The sequence below is a fragment of the Plectropomus leopardus genome, chromosome 22 (genome assembly GCF_026936395.1).
Source record: "Plectropomus leopardus strain MGB_pleo_1.0 chromosome 22, ASM2693639v1, whole genome shotgun sequence".
In the NCBI taxonomy this organism is placed as follows: domain Eukaryota; kingdom Metazoa; phylum Chordata; class Actinopteri; order Perciformes; family Serranidae; genus Plectropomus; species Plectropomus leopardus.
The window spans coordinates 27,284,334-27,296,539 of record NC_142197.1 but is presented as its reverse complement, the minus strand read 5'-3'; the positions used below and the strand labels follow the sequence as shown (position 1 = coordinate 27,296,539).

Sequence of the window (12,206 nt, the reverse complement as noted above, 5' to 3'; positions counted from 1 at the left end):
TTGCCCAAGGATACTTCAACATGTTGCCCGGAGGAGCTGGGGATCGAACTGCTGACCTTCCAATTAGAGGACGACCTCATCTACCTCTGAGCCAAAATCTGTTTACAAAATGGCTTGAAAAGTCATTTGGCACAAGTTTTACAAAGTCTGACTGTAAGGTGCCTCCATCCTCTGCCATTGTTTTTGCGGTGCTAACCGGTGAAAAGGCTCATTTAAAGTACTGATGTGAGCAAAGATGGCTCTGACAGAGATGCAGAGCCGGGTGTGTGAACCCACAGCTCATCAGGAGAAATGTTCACATTATGCTGCATGAAGACAAATCTGAGAAAGCAGAGCCGTAGCTCGCCTTCAAAAACTGTTCTCAAGTGTTACTATTTGTGTGATACTAAATACGAGTGTGTGAGTGTGTGTGTGTGTTACCTTGTGCATCTCATCGTAGACCAGCTGATGTGCAAAGCGTGGACATGGCTCCTCCTCCTGCAGAGCCTTACTTGGGTTTTCTTTCACTGCCTGGTCATTCTTATACACACATGACCTGAAAAGGTGAAGGCACACACACACACACACACACACACACACACACACACACACACACACACACGCGCACACGCGCACACGCGCACACACGCACGCCCGCACACACGCACGCCCGTACACACACAAAGAACGCGGAGGAAGTAAATTCACATCAGTGAGGGAGAAACATAACTTACTGAAGCCCTCAGGGAAAAGCTGTTTAACAAATTTAGTTTGTCATGTATAACAGACACACACACGCACAGGCACGCACACACGCACAGGTGCACACACACATGCACAGGCACGCGCACACACACACACACACACACACACACACACACACACACACACACACACACACACACACACACACAGGAACATGCTGTTCTCTGGTGGTTGGGATTGTGTGAAGAGGTCAGAAACTGCTTAGTACTGTGACTATCTGTGCTGATGATATTTAATTGAAATGTTGACAAGTGTGTATCGTTTACGTGCACGCCCTCTGTTATCTGCAGTGGTGAACATCTCAGCTACAATGAGCTGTTGTGTATCAAAGTTTTTCCTAAGTGTGAGCTCTCCTTGTTGCTCACGGAAACCTCAGTGTGTGTGTTTGTGTGTATATGTTTATGTTTAATCCCTTCTCCTACCAGTTGTTGCGGGCGATGTCATAGATCCAGAAGGAGTTGCGGACATTCTCCTCACGTTTGTCCTTGTCTTTGCTGAGGCCTGACAGGACGTGGATCTCATTGAGCTCAGGGTCGATGGTGGCTCTCTGGGTGAAACCCGTCATCGGCACTGTGGGGGCAAAAACAGCCACGATAAATCAACAGACATCAAAACATTTACTCCTCCAGCAGCTGAGATAAGAACATGAAGATGTTTAAAACTTATCCACGTTACTAGCTCTCATTAGCATGTGTGTGTAAACACAGGCAGGAGTTCGTCAAGCTCCATTAATAATCCTCCTCACCAAATAAAAATTTAAAGTTTCAAAAAATAAACCAACAGCAAACTACTTGATAACGCAGCACCACAGCACCATGGCAACAAGGCCTGGCAAAGACAGAGCATGCAAACAGAGCCCAGTGCAACTGAGAAACGCCGACACACACAGTTGTTCTCTTGTGATTAGAGCACTGCACCAAACATGACATGGATGAAAGCCTCAGTGAGACAACAGATCAAATGTAAACAGAGGATGTTTACATACAGGGCTCATACCGCAGTTATTTTGTTCAACACTGCTGTATTGTTATGTTTCTCTACAATTTAACTTGGAGTGTGTAATGTGTAAGTTGAAAGCTGTGCCCAGTCACACATCTGTTCATCAGAAACCTCATATCTAATCCAGACTCATTTTATTTCCAATAAATACTGTACCAGTGCTTCAGCAAAGCTTTAACATGTTAAACAGTGACCCATGCTCTAGTAGTCAAACCAAAGTGCTACATTTTTCCCCATGAAGGGCTTACACAGAGGAGGAAGCACAAGAACAAGACTGAAATTCACTATAAGCTGCAGCAGCTCAACCCTCCACTGACTCAGCATTAAGACTGAAGCATGGCTGGCTGCTCAGAGCTTTGGATGAGTGTCACTCAACACAAATGACAGATTTTTAAAAGAAAAAAATGTCACTTGACATTCTGCCTTTATGTCGCACACCTGAAGCATTATGTCATGTTGAGGACATTTTGTCACATGTGATCGTGCAAGCATCTCCTCGTCCATGTCCTGCACCTGTTGGACCAAAGCATGTTCACCCTGTCAGACAGGGATACTTGACTTGCTTTCCTATGGGGGGCACTTTTGCAAAATGTCAGGAGGCCAGGCGCTAGTCACAGCAGCCCCATACATGTGTCTAACACTTCAGGATGTTTCTAGGGTTTTCGCATATTTCTGGGATTTTAATACAATTGTCGGATTTCAGGATATTTCTAAGGATTTTTGGACATTTCCGCAATTTAAGGACATTTCTATGAGTTTAGCACATTTCTGGGATTTTAGAATGTTTTAGGATTTTAGGACATTTCTAGGATATTAGGACCTTTCTAGGGTTTAAGGACATTTCTAGTGTTTTAGCATATTTCTAGAGTGTTGGGACTATCTAGGATTTTCTGGCATTTCTAGATTTTAGTATGTTGCTAGGATTTAGGATGTTTCTCGGATTTTAGAACACTTCTAGGACTTTAGAACTTTTCTAGGATTTTAGGACATTTCTGGGATTTCAGGACATTTCTAGGCTTTTAGGAAAAAGTTTAGGATTTAGGATATTAGTGGCTCAGCTCGGACCTCTGTTGGGAGGCTGCAAGGAATCCTCGACTAGCACTTTTTTATTAAATAAGGACTATTTTAAGTTTTATGCACTCTGGCACCTTATGTTTACTTAAAGTAAACAAACCATTCCCGGTGTAAACCACTTAATTTTTCACTGTGACTGTGACTTCTATAGATCCTCTGGTTCAATGGACAAACTGACCACCTCTTTTCCTTGCACTCCCCTCATCTTGTCAATTGAAGCAAGTTTTAAATCTCTTTCACTTTAATAACTAATAATAAGGTTGTTAGGCAATATGGATGAATAATTCTCCATTGAAATATCTATAATAAATCCACTGTAATAATACAGAAGGAAATTTTTAAGTCTAGAAAAAAATATGATTCTTTGTTAATCTGACTGCATAGAAATAGAAATCACACAACCAAATTACAGTATAAACACTACGGAAATATCTCATGCAACATATTTAAAAAAACAATCTGTTAAATTAGACTAAAGATGACCTATCATTACTGTTTCAGATTAAATATATCAATTTATCAAAGCATGTAGATTCTGGGCATTTAAAACGGTTCCAGGGCTTATTGTGCTCCTGCAGTGCTGAGCCACAGCACACATCAGCATGTGAGACCTGTTATGAGAGACTTTTTAACCACCTTTATTAAAACATGTCCACTAAGCACTCATTCCAGTACCATGAAAAACAACATACACACCCCTATACCCACCACATGCACACACGCACACACACACACACACAATAAAATAAAATATTCCCGTCACAAAAAAAACCTAAACAAACAGATCACCAGTCCAGTCCCCACCACACTGCAAACAGCCCCGCTTACACACCACATCTTTTGAAACACCTGGAGGTCATTAACAACATTATGGTATTCATACTCAGCCCTCAGGCATGCAGAGACTAACCCCTTAAACAGTAACTCAGGGTCCACTAGCCCTGAACCCTGCAACCTGTTACGCCTCGTGAGCCAAGTAGCCAGTTTAGCTTGGCCAAACAAGAAATTCATCAAAACATTGGTGTAGTTGGTCCGGGCAGAATACCTGGGCCCCAGTATGTTCAACCCGTCAGAGAAGGCCAAACCCATCTTCCCACAGACCGCAGACAGTAAAGACAGGAGGGGCAGCAGACACTGACACTCAACAAACACATGATACACAGTTTCAGACATGTTACAGAATACACAGCCCTCCCCCACATTGTCATCCACTTAAAACAGACAGCTGTTTGTTGCTCATGTAACACCCTCCACAGCAGCTCTCCTGACCTCTTAGGTAGAGGGAGCTTATACAGCACCCTCCACCTAACCCTGCCATCTTTGGTCCCTCCAGGCAGCGCTGCCATTGATGTTCCCTGACCTCCTTTAATGCTGCAAAGTTCTTCACCTTCACCAGTGCTGTTTACAGAGCTTTCCCCTTTACACCGTCAAAACTACCCAGGCTCGGAGAAGCAAAGAACAGCAGCTTTCCTTCCTCCTGCCAACCCTCTGGACCTGCCGCCAACCTCAGCACTGGGAAAAGTGGACGCTGCTCCCCCCTCATCCTACTGAAGGAGCCCAGGACTGACGGAGACAGCGAGCCCAACGCCTGTCCTCTAAACCTCTCTAGACATATCAGAGATTTGACACCTGACTCCTCTGACAGTTGCTGCAGCATCTTCCAGTCCAGCCCGTCTGTCTGTCTCAGGTGGCCCAGTGTCACAATGCCAGCCCTCACAAAGCAGCTCCGCAGGGTCCCAGAGTAGGTGCTGCCAAGCCAGATCAAAAGGCTGTGGAAGATGGGTTCCTCCCAATGCCACGGTCCAGGCCCCACTCCCCCATCTCGAGAGTGTCTGAATGTCCACCAGTACTTTAGGACTGCGCCATAGAACAGCAGCAGCCTCATGATGTCCACAGCCCCCGGCTTCAATAGGAAGAGCTGACGGTCCAGCCCAGTGCCACAAGCCCTTTGCAGCAGCGCCCGTGTTGGGTCTCCCCAGCATATCAGCATGTTACAGCAGCCTCTCGGCTGCCTGGAGCCTGAAGGTCGCAACTCTGACCCCCAAGTCAGCCAGTCCTTGGCCACCCTCATCAACTGGCAGATACAGCACCGCAGCCCTGAGCCAATGACGACCAGACCAAAAGAAATCAACCAGAGTCCTCTGTAGCCTTTCCAAAAGGCCCACAGGTGGGTTAAGAACTGCCAACTTGTGCCACAGTGAAGACGCCAACGCCAAGTTGTTGATAATCAGATTCCGAACTCTGTAGGAGACCTGAGAGAGGATCCACCTCCACTTCTCCAGCCTGTTCGTTATGGCTGACAAGGTACCCTCCCAGTTCCTGCCGACTCAGCCCTCCGAGCCCAGGTACACCCCTGAAACATTCAGTCCCTCTAACCCCTCTGGTAACTGTGGGATCTCCAGCCTCCTCCACTCCCCACACAATAGTGCCCCACTCTTTCCTCAGTTTACTTTGGCAGAGGACACCCTTTGGTAAATCTGCAGTGCCCCCACCACTGCCTGCAGATCCTGATCATTCCTGACCAGCATGGATGCATTGTCTGCATAGGCTGATACTATGGTTATGAGAGAGAGAGAGAGTGAGAGAGTGAGTGAGAGAGTGAGAGTGAGAGAGAGAGAGAGAGAGAGAGAGAGAGAGAGAGAGAGAGAGAGTGAGTGAGAGGGAGAGGGAGTGAGAGGGAGAGGGAGGGAGAGAGAGAGAACTGCTTGTTCTTTCTGCTTCCTTCCTGCCAAGACACATTCTGTTCTATCTTGTTCTGCTTCTCCCGTGCTGCACCCATTTGAATTTCTTTCTCTCTCATATTAGCACAACTTCCAGATCCTCTTTCCTGTCTGGCTCTGGCAGAGGTGAGCAGTGGGCAGACACAGCTCTATTTATGCGGTGTTTGAGGTGGAGCTGAGATCTGAGTCGATCTGTGGCTCCGGGCAGGAAGTGTCTGACTGCTGCCGGTGCTTTTAAAGCAGAGAATCTATCAGGTGTCCTCTGACAGAGGCAGACCAGCTGCACAGAGTCCATCAGACTGTGAATGCAGCAGCAGGGTTTACTCTAACTACTGTGTCTGATGACTTCAAACAATAACCGAGAGGACAGCTACCAAAAAACATTACCATAGGAGTCAGGTGATGGCACTGAAGAGAAGGGCAAAAAGGAACTGGCCAGCAAGCACTGGAAGGATGTACCTGTGAGTCAGCCATGGTTAAGAAAATCAAAAATCAAAAAGACGCCCTAAGTGCAAAAAACAATAAGCCACAACAGCAAAAATCAGAACATGTTGTATCGGATTGGATAATAAAATGAGAGGAGTTTTTGAGAATCTATTTAGTCTGGAGAAAAAGGGAAACTTCATCACTGTAGGTAGTATATGTAGATGAACTATAAACTCCCCTACATTTAATAAGTGCCCCATTTCACTGGCTCTTGGGGCTGTTGCATGAACTACAGGCTATACTTCCTCATTTTTGTGTTACCTGTCACCAAGGAAACAGAAAGTACAGAGCTGGCTCAAGAGACAGACCCGCCCCTCTCTCACCAACTCTCACCAATAGGCAAGTGCAGTGTTACTGCACTGCCTATTTCTCAGTTAAAATGTTTTCATTAGTTTATTTTTAACACCTTGCTTTGCTGCAATGGCGAGTTTGTGAACAGGAAGTGGGGGCCATACTGGGTCTTGTACAGTGAAAACTGCGGCCAAAAAAAAACAAGCTCAAACAGTAAAACTAAGCAGTGCTGATCAAATGTAAACCAGGGTTCTGTCACTGAGTTGCATATTTCTAGCCTGTTATCAGAAAAATGTTTTAGCTTACTATTTAACTGGAACACAAGGTTGCATTACATCATCCACCAGCGGGAGCGTTTATCTGGAAGTTTCCCAACAGCTGCTTCATCTTGCATGTTTATTTGCCCGTCAATACTCAAGGAAAACAACAGATCTACATTTCTGCGTAAAATGCTGTTTTCCTCATTTTAATGTTCTTCTTCAACAGAGACAAAGCATGGAGGCCATTGTGCTCCTGTGACTGCAGAGCACTGGATGTTTTTGAGGTTTTAAAACTCCAACATCATAATTTGAGCTGAGGAGAAATGCCTGAAGTGATGTCAGTTGTATTTCTCTCCATTTCATGTGTTTGCTGAATAAAATGATGAATCTCTGTCTCACACCATCTGTGCAGAGCAGGTTCACATCCTGGGGGGCTGACATGAGAGCACCGTGTGCACATTAACAGGGACTTGGTGAAGCCTATTTGAACAGATTTCAGGCAGTGGAAGACTTGGATTGCATCTGTGCAGGATGAATGAACAGCATATTGCTGCCTCAGCAGAAAGTGACATTTGTGTTTCGGAACATTAAACAGCAAACTACCACTACAAACTACTCAGTCCAGTTAATAGGCATGATAGGAATGTTGGCATCTTGCTGGTGGGAGATCACCACCGAGTTTAATTTTTTATAATGTGTGTCGTGCTAACAAGCTAGCTTGTTTTACAAAGTGGGGATGGTGGAATGATACTGTGTGGAAGCTACAACAATTATATCAATCAGTCATCTGTGATAGTCTTGTTGTGAATCTGAATAATGAGGAAGTAAGTTCTCATCCACCTTTTCAGTGTTTTTGTCTCTGAGTGCACAACTGATGGGTAAGTGGTTTGTGTACATGACATGATCCAGTGTGGATGGAGAGTGTGTGATATAATGCAATGCGGCACAATACTCTGACACCTGCACCCACATCCAGGTCAGACATGGTGTTAGACCCAGCACTGGACAGCTGAGTGCTGTGTTTCAGTGGGAACACAGCCTGTTTTCATCTAAAGTACGTTGGAAAAAGATAGATAACACTTAAATACGCGCAACTCCAAAAATTCAATATCTAGATGTGGCAGCGAATATGGTCTGCCACAAATAAATGAATGTGTGGAAAACACTGGCTATTTGTTCTGTCTGAACATGGTATTACTACACAAATTCTTAGTACTATACAATAGGTGTCTGTTGTCTGACCTGTGTTATGATTCGGTGCCATATTAAATATTTGATTTTCTGGGCCCTCAGTTGGGATCTGAGTGGGTATGTTTACTCAAAAGACGCCCCCTGCTTTTACTCGTAGTGGTGCTTCAAAAAATGGTCTCAGAACATATGATGAGACATACTGGTTTTTGAACTGCCCGTAGGAGGAATGAACACATCACAAACAGGTTTTACACAGAGATGGCGCTATCAGGCCATAACAAAGACCCTTCTTTATACCACATTTTGCATCTTTACACAGAACCAAATGACAGCAGAATCATTCTACTCAGAGGCAAGACAACTCGCTCCCTCTTTTCCACGATTGGCAGTTATATGCAGAACAGCAAGGCAGCATGGCATGATATTCCTGCATTGAAAAGGCAGCATAAATGTGGCTAGAGTCTGTCCATTCATGATTCAAAGCTCCATTCACTCTGACTTCTTTTCTATCCTTAAAATACACCATGTATGATGACTTAACACTCTGCCTCTCTTATGTCTGACTTGTTTGTCTCGTCTCGTGTGTGTATCTTACTCACTGGGGTTGCAATATTCAGCAGAATGCTCTGATTTGATAAGCTGAAAAGCCTCATGTGTGATGATTTAGCATGTCACTGGTCTACGAGTTTCCTGCTCTGCTGATCCAGTGCTACAAATACCATACTAAAAAAAATAGGAACACACAGAAGAATGCCCGAACTCAGACTGACAGTAGCACTTAAAAGAAGACTGACTTCAGCAGGAAAGAAAGGAAGTGGGATTGTTTACTAATGTTTGAAGGTTACAGTTCAGCCAACAGTTCTCCACCTAAAGGCTGGCTAACATCCTGACTGCAAAATCCTCCTTCTTCCCAGAGGGCTTTAAACAGACCGGTTCCCTCCCTCCTGCATTATTTTCCCATCAGGTCCTTTGTGTTCCCCTGATGCCTGTCACATCATCATTCATCCACTCTTCTGTTGGCTGAGCCTGACATAGCTGAGCTCCACCTCTCTGCACATTCAGGAGGCAACTTTCAAATTCAGGCTGAAAACACATCTGTTCAGTCTTTAATATGATCTTCACTGGTTTGAAACCCAAATCACGGACTGTCTCACAGAGAAGTAGGCTACAGGAAGATACTGTAGAATCTTTTTAAATGACTAACCTCAAACCTGTTGCCCTATTAACATTATTACCAGTGCATGTGTGTGTTAGTGCGTATGTATTTTTACTAGGGCTGTAAGCATTACCATATTAATTGTCATGTTTTAATTGCTGACAGACATTCTCATCTTTAAGAGACTGTACCGGGCTGAGTTCTAAAGCTAGAATGATGATTCTAATTTAATGTGAAACCCGAGGAATCCAGTGGTACCTACCATGTCATGCAATTCTATGGGTACCCATGAGTCTCCCTTTCACAGACATGCACACTTTGCTCACTAGGAGTGCTCTTTCATGAAGTGATGGGTGATGCTCTCCCCAGCATCCAAACACTGCTTTGCTGCTGATTAAAACCGAAGTGGACACAGGTCCTTAGCCATCTATGGTAAACCCAGTGTATGACAAGAGGATAAATCTTACCCATGCCTGAGTCCTTCTTGGTGCCATCAGATATAATTTCGACATGGTCTCCATCCACATCGTAGCTGAAGAAATCATTGAGGTACGTTTTTGACCTCTGACCCCCAAACACGTACAGACAGCGGTTTCTCTGTTACAGGAGGAGTGATCAAGAGGTCCAACAAAACAAAGAGACAAAAGCAGAGACGTGCAGAAATAATGATTAACATTTAAACACACTGAACCTCATTCAGCTGTTCAGGAAGGATGACCCTCACAGTAACAGAAACACAACTCCATGTGTATTGATATAGGCGGACTGCATTCACCGTGTGGAAGAGCATGCAGTGGCCGATGCGGGACTGGACGTCCTCTGGCCCAGCATTACATGAGTCTTCCCGCAGGAGGCTCCACGTTCCTGCCTGGCAGTGGTAGGCATACAGGCCGCTGAACTGAGGCTCTGACGTCCGACTGTCCTCCACGCTGCCATTACACGTCAGGATGCGACCACCAAATGTGTAGATCATGTGCTTCTCAGAGTCCATGCACATCTGCAGGAGGAACAGTGAGCAGACGTCAGAGAGAGGGAGCAGGATGGGTTTCTGATTGACACTATTTGTGTGGAAACATGAGAGACGTCTAAGTTACAGTGACCACATTGCTGCTCATTTTCAAAGAAACATGATTTTTGGTTTCCATGCATACACAGCTTTGCATTCAAAGTCAGTCATTAGTCACCCTCACATCTTATACTTAACTCTGTCTTCTGACTCTGAATACATTATTTTTTGACACTTTAATCGACAGATAAAACACTGACACCTGTTTCAGCATGGAACAGCTTGTTTTGGCCAAGGAAGGCTTTTTCCACTCATCTTTAGAGTGAGTGCCACTCAGCTCCAGCCTTCATACGAGAATTAAACTCGGCACTGGATGGCATGTTTCTGACTCTGTGTTGGGCTCTGAGCGCAGGTGGCATACACTGAACACATCCTGTGTCGACACAGATCGAGCACTGAAGCTGCTGCTGCTAACATGCTGCTCTTACTACACCTCCTGTGTAGACACAGTGAGCGGAGACATTTTCAAAAAGCTTTCTGTTCTCCAAAACCCAGATATATACACTTCACTGTCACAAAGGACTAATCCATATTCCAATGAGAGGATGGATGGTTAGCAGAATAAAATAATGACAACAGTTTTGGCTGGGATAATCATGACATCAAATGTTCCCATGCCAAACTGTCGTGGTGCTACCTTTATTCTTAATAGTTCCTCAGCTTTGGAGGATAAGGTGAGCGCTTTCAGATCTTTAGCATTAGGAGCTCTGTGGATATGGACCTGGAGGAGGCAGCACGTTACTGCGGGCAGAGTTTTTAAAAGTTTGTGTTGTGTTTGTTTAACAGGTGTTTGATAGAGTGATCATACTGTCTGCCTTTTGTTGCACGTGGATAATAAGCATTGTCATCGCTGACGCTCTAAAGGCAGTGTCAGTGTGACGCTGCTGTGCACTCTGTGTGTGGAGGATTGCCCCCACGCAGTCAATCAGAGCAGAGAAAGAAGAGAAGCTGCACTGACTGGCTGTTATTAAGTTTATTCATGCTGTGTGATAGGCTCTTAGATCTATTCATGTGTAAAACCAAAGCTAGTCATCATTATCCACATAAATTTGATCACAAACTCCTACTGAGACTGTGTCAGATAGGTACACACAGAAATGATATCCAGCTACCTGGTGGTCAAACACCAACTTTGGCCCTCCGTCTGCTGACGTGTCCTCACTGAGTAGCGTCCAGGTGTTGGCATTGATGTCATAGCGGTAGAAGTCGCTCTTCAGAGACTTGCTGTTCCTGACGCTGGAGTCCAGGTAGCGGCCCAGTGTGTAGATCTGACGCCGCTGGGAGTCAATACACATCTTGTGGCATGAACGAGCACTCGGACCGCTCTGATTGGTAAACAGGGCACACATGCAACTGTTTTACATTCAGAACATATAAGTGTCTTAAAGACATAACTCTTCTTAATGAGCAGTCAATACCACTGACAATTTCAGGCACTGATGACAACTATGAAGTTAAGTTCCCATCAAGACATCAGCAAAGGATACTTATCCTAAATTCTCTCAATTAAAGCAAACTGAACTCAAGCTAATTTTATTAGCTAAATATTATCATAAAAACATAAAAAACGACATGCTCTGAAGACTAGAACATGCTGAGAAGTCTGTCAGAAGCAAACATTCTTACACAAGTTTTGAATCCATCATGGATGTAGGAAGAATGTGTGTGTGGTATGTATTGGTGTGTTTTGTGAGGCCGCTCACCTCTTTCTCTGTGTCTCTGGAGATGCAGGCCCACTGGTTTTCCTGAACACTGTAAGCCCAGAAGTCAGCCAGGTCCTGTGTGCCATCCCAGCCCCCAAAGAGGTAAACAGTCTCTACAGGGAACACACATTAATTAATAAGTGGACACCTCTTGTTTGTCATTTGCACTGTGCTCTGGGAAGCCCTGTCTGCAGACAGCTGAACTTCAGTGCTCTACCATCACTCCACTCACCACAAACTGTCACACACTCAGACTGGGAATTATCAGATTAAGGTTATGCTTTCATAAAGGATTTGAAAGCTCCCAATGGTGAGCTGGATTGGCAAGGAGTCACTTTTTGTAGACAGATTTGCTGACAAAGAGAGGTATGACATGGAAAGATCCACCCTCCAGCATTTTTATGTGTTAGCTGATATCTGAGCATGTATCTGTACATGGCTCAAAACCACACACAAACCACATGCAAACCTCACTGCAGCCATTTCACTCAACCCTTTACACACACAGGCACATTT

General features: G+C 44.7%; 1 protein-coding gene across 2 annotated transcripts in view; it reads right to left on the bottom strand.

Moving 5' to 3' along the window:
* mkln1 (muskelin 1, intracellular mediator containing kelch motifs) overlaps nucleotides 1-12,206 on the bottom strand; it is a 42,113-nt gene that overhangs the window by 10,119 nt on the left and 19,788 nt on the right. For both annotated transcript variants that reach the window (XM_042511152.2, XM_042511153.2), the window contains exons 9-14: nucleotides 11,691-11,803; nucleotides 11,100-11,312; nucleotides 9,697-9,918; nucleotides 9,389-9,518; nucleotides 1,167-1,314; nucleotides 421-535 (exon numbers count right to left, since the gene is read on the bottom strand). In XM_042511152.2, the coding sequence (XP_042367086.1) occupies nucleotides 421-535; nucleotides 1,167-1,314; nucleotides 9,389-9,518; nucleotides 9,697-9,918; nucleotides 11,100-11,312; nucleotides 11,691-11,803 (941 nt within the window). The remainder of the gene's footprint in view (nucleotides 1-420; nucleotides 536-1,166; nucleotides 1,315-9,388; nucleotides 9,519-9,696; nucleotides 9,919-11,099; nucleotides 11,313-11,690; nucleotides 11,804-12,206) is intronic.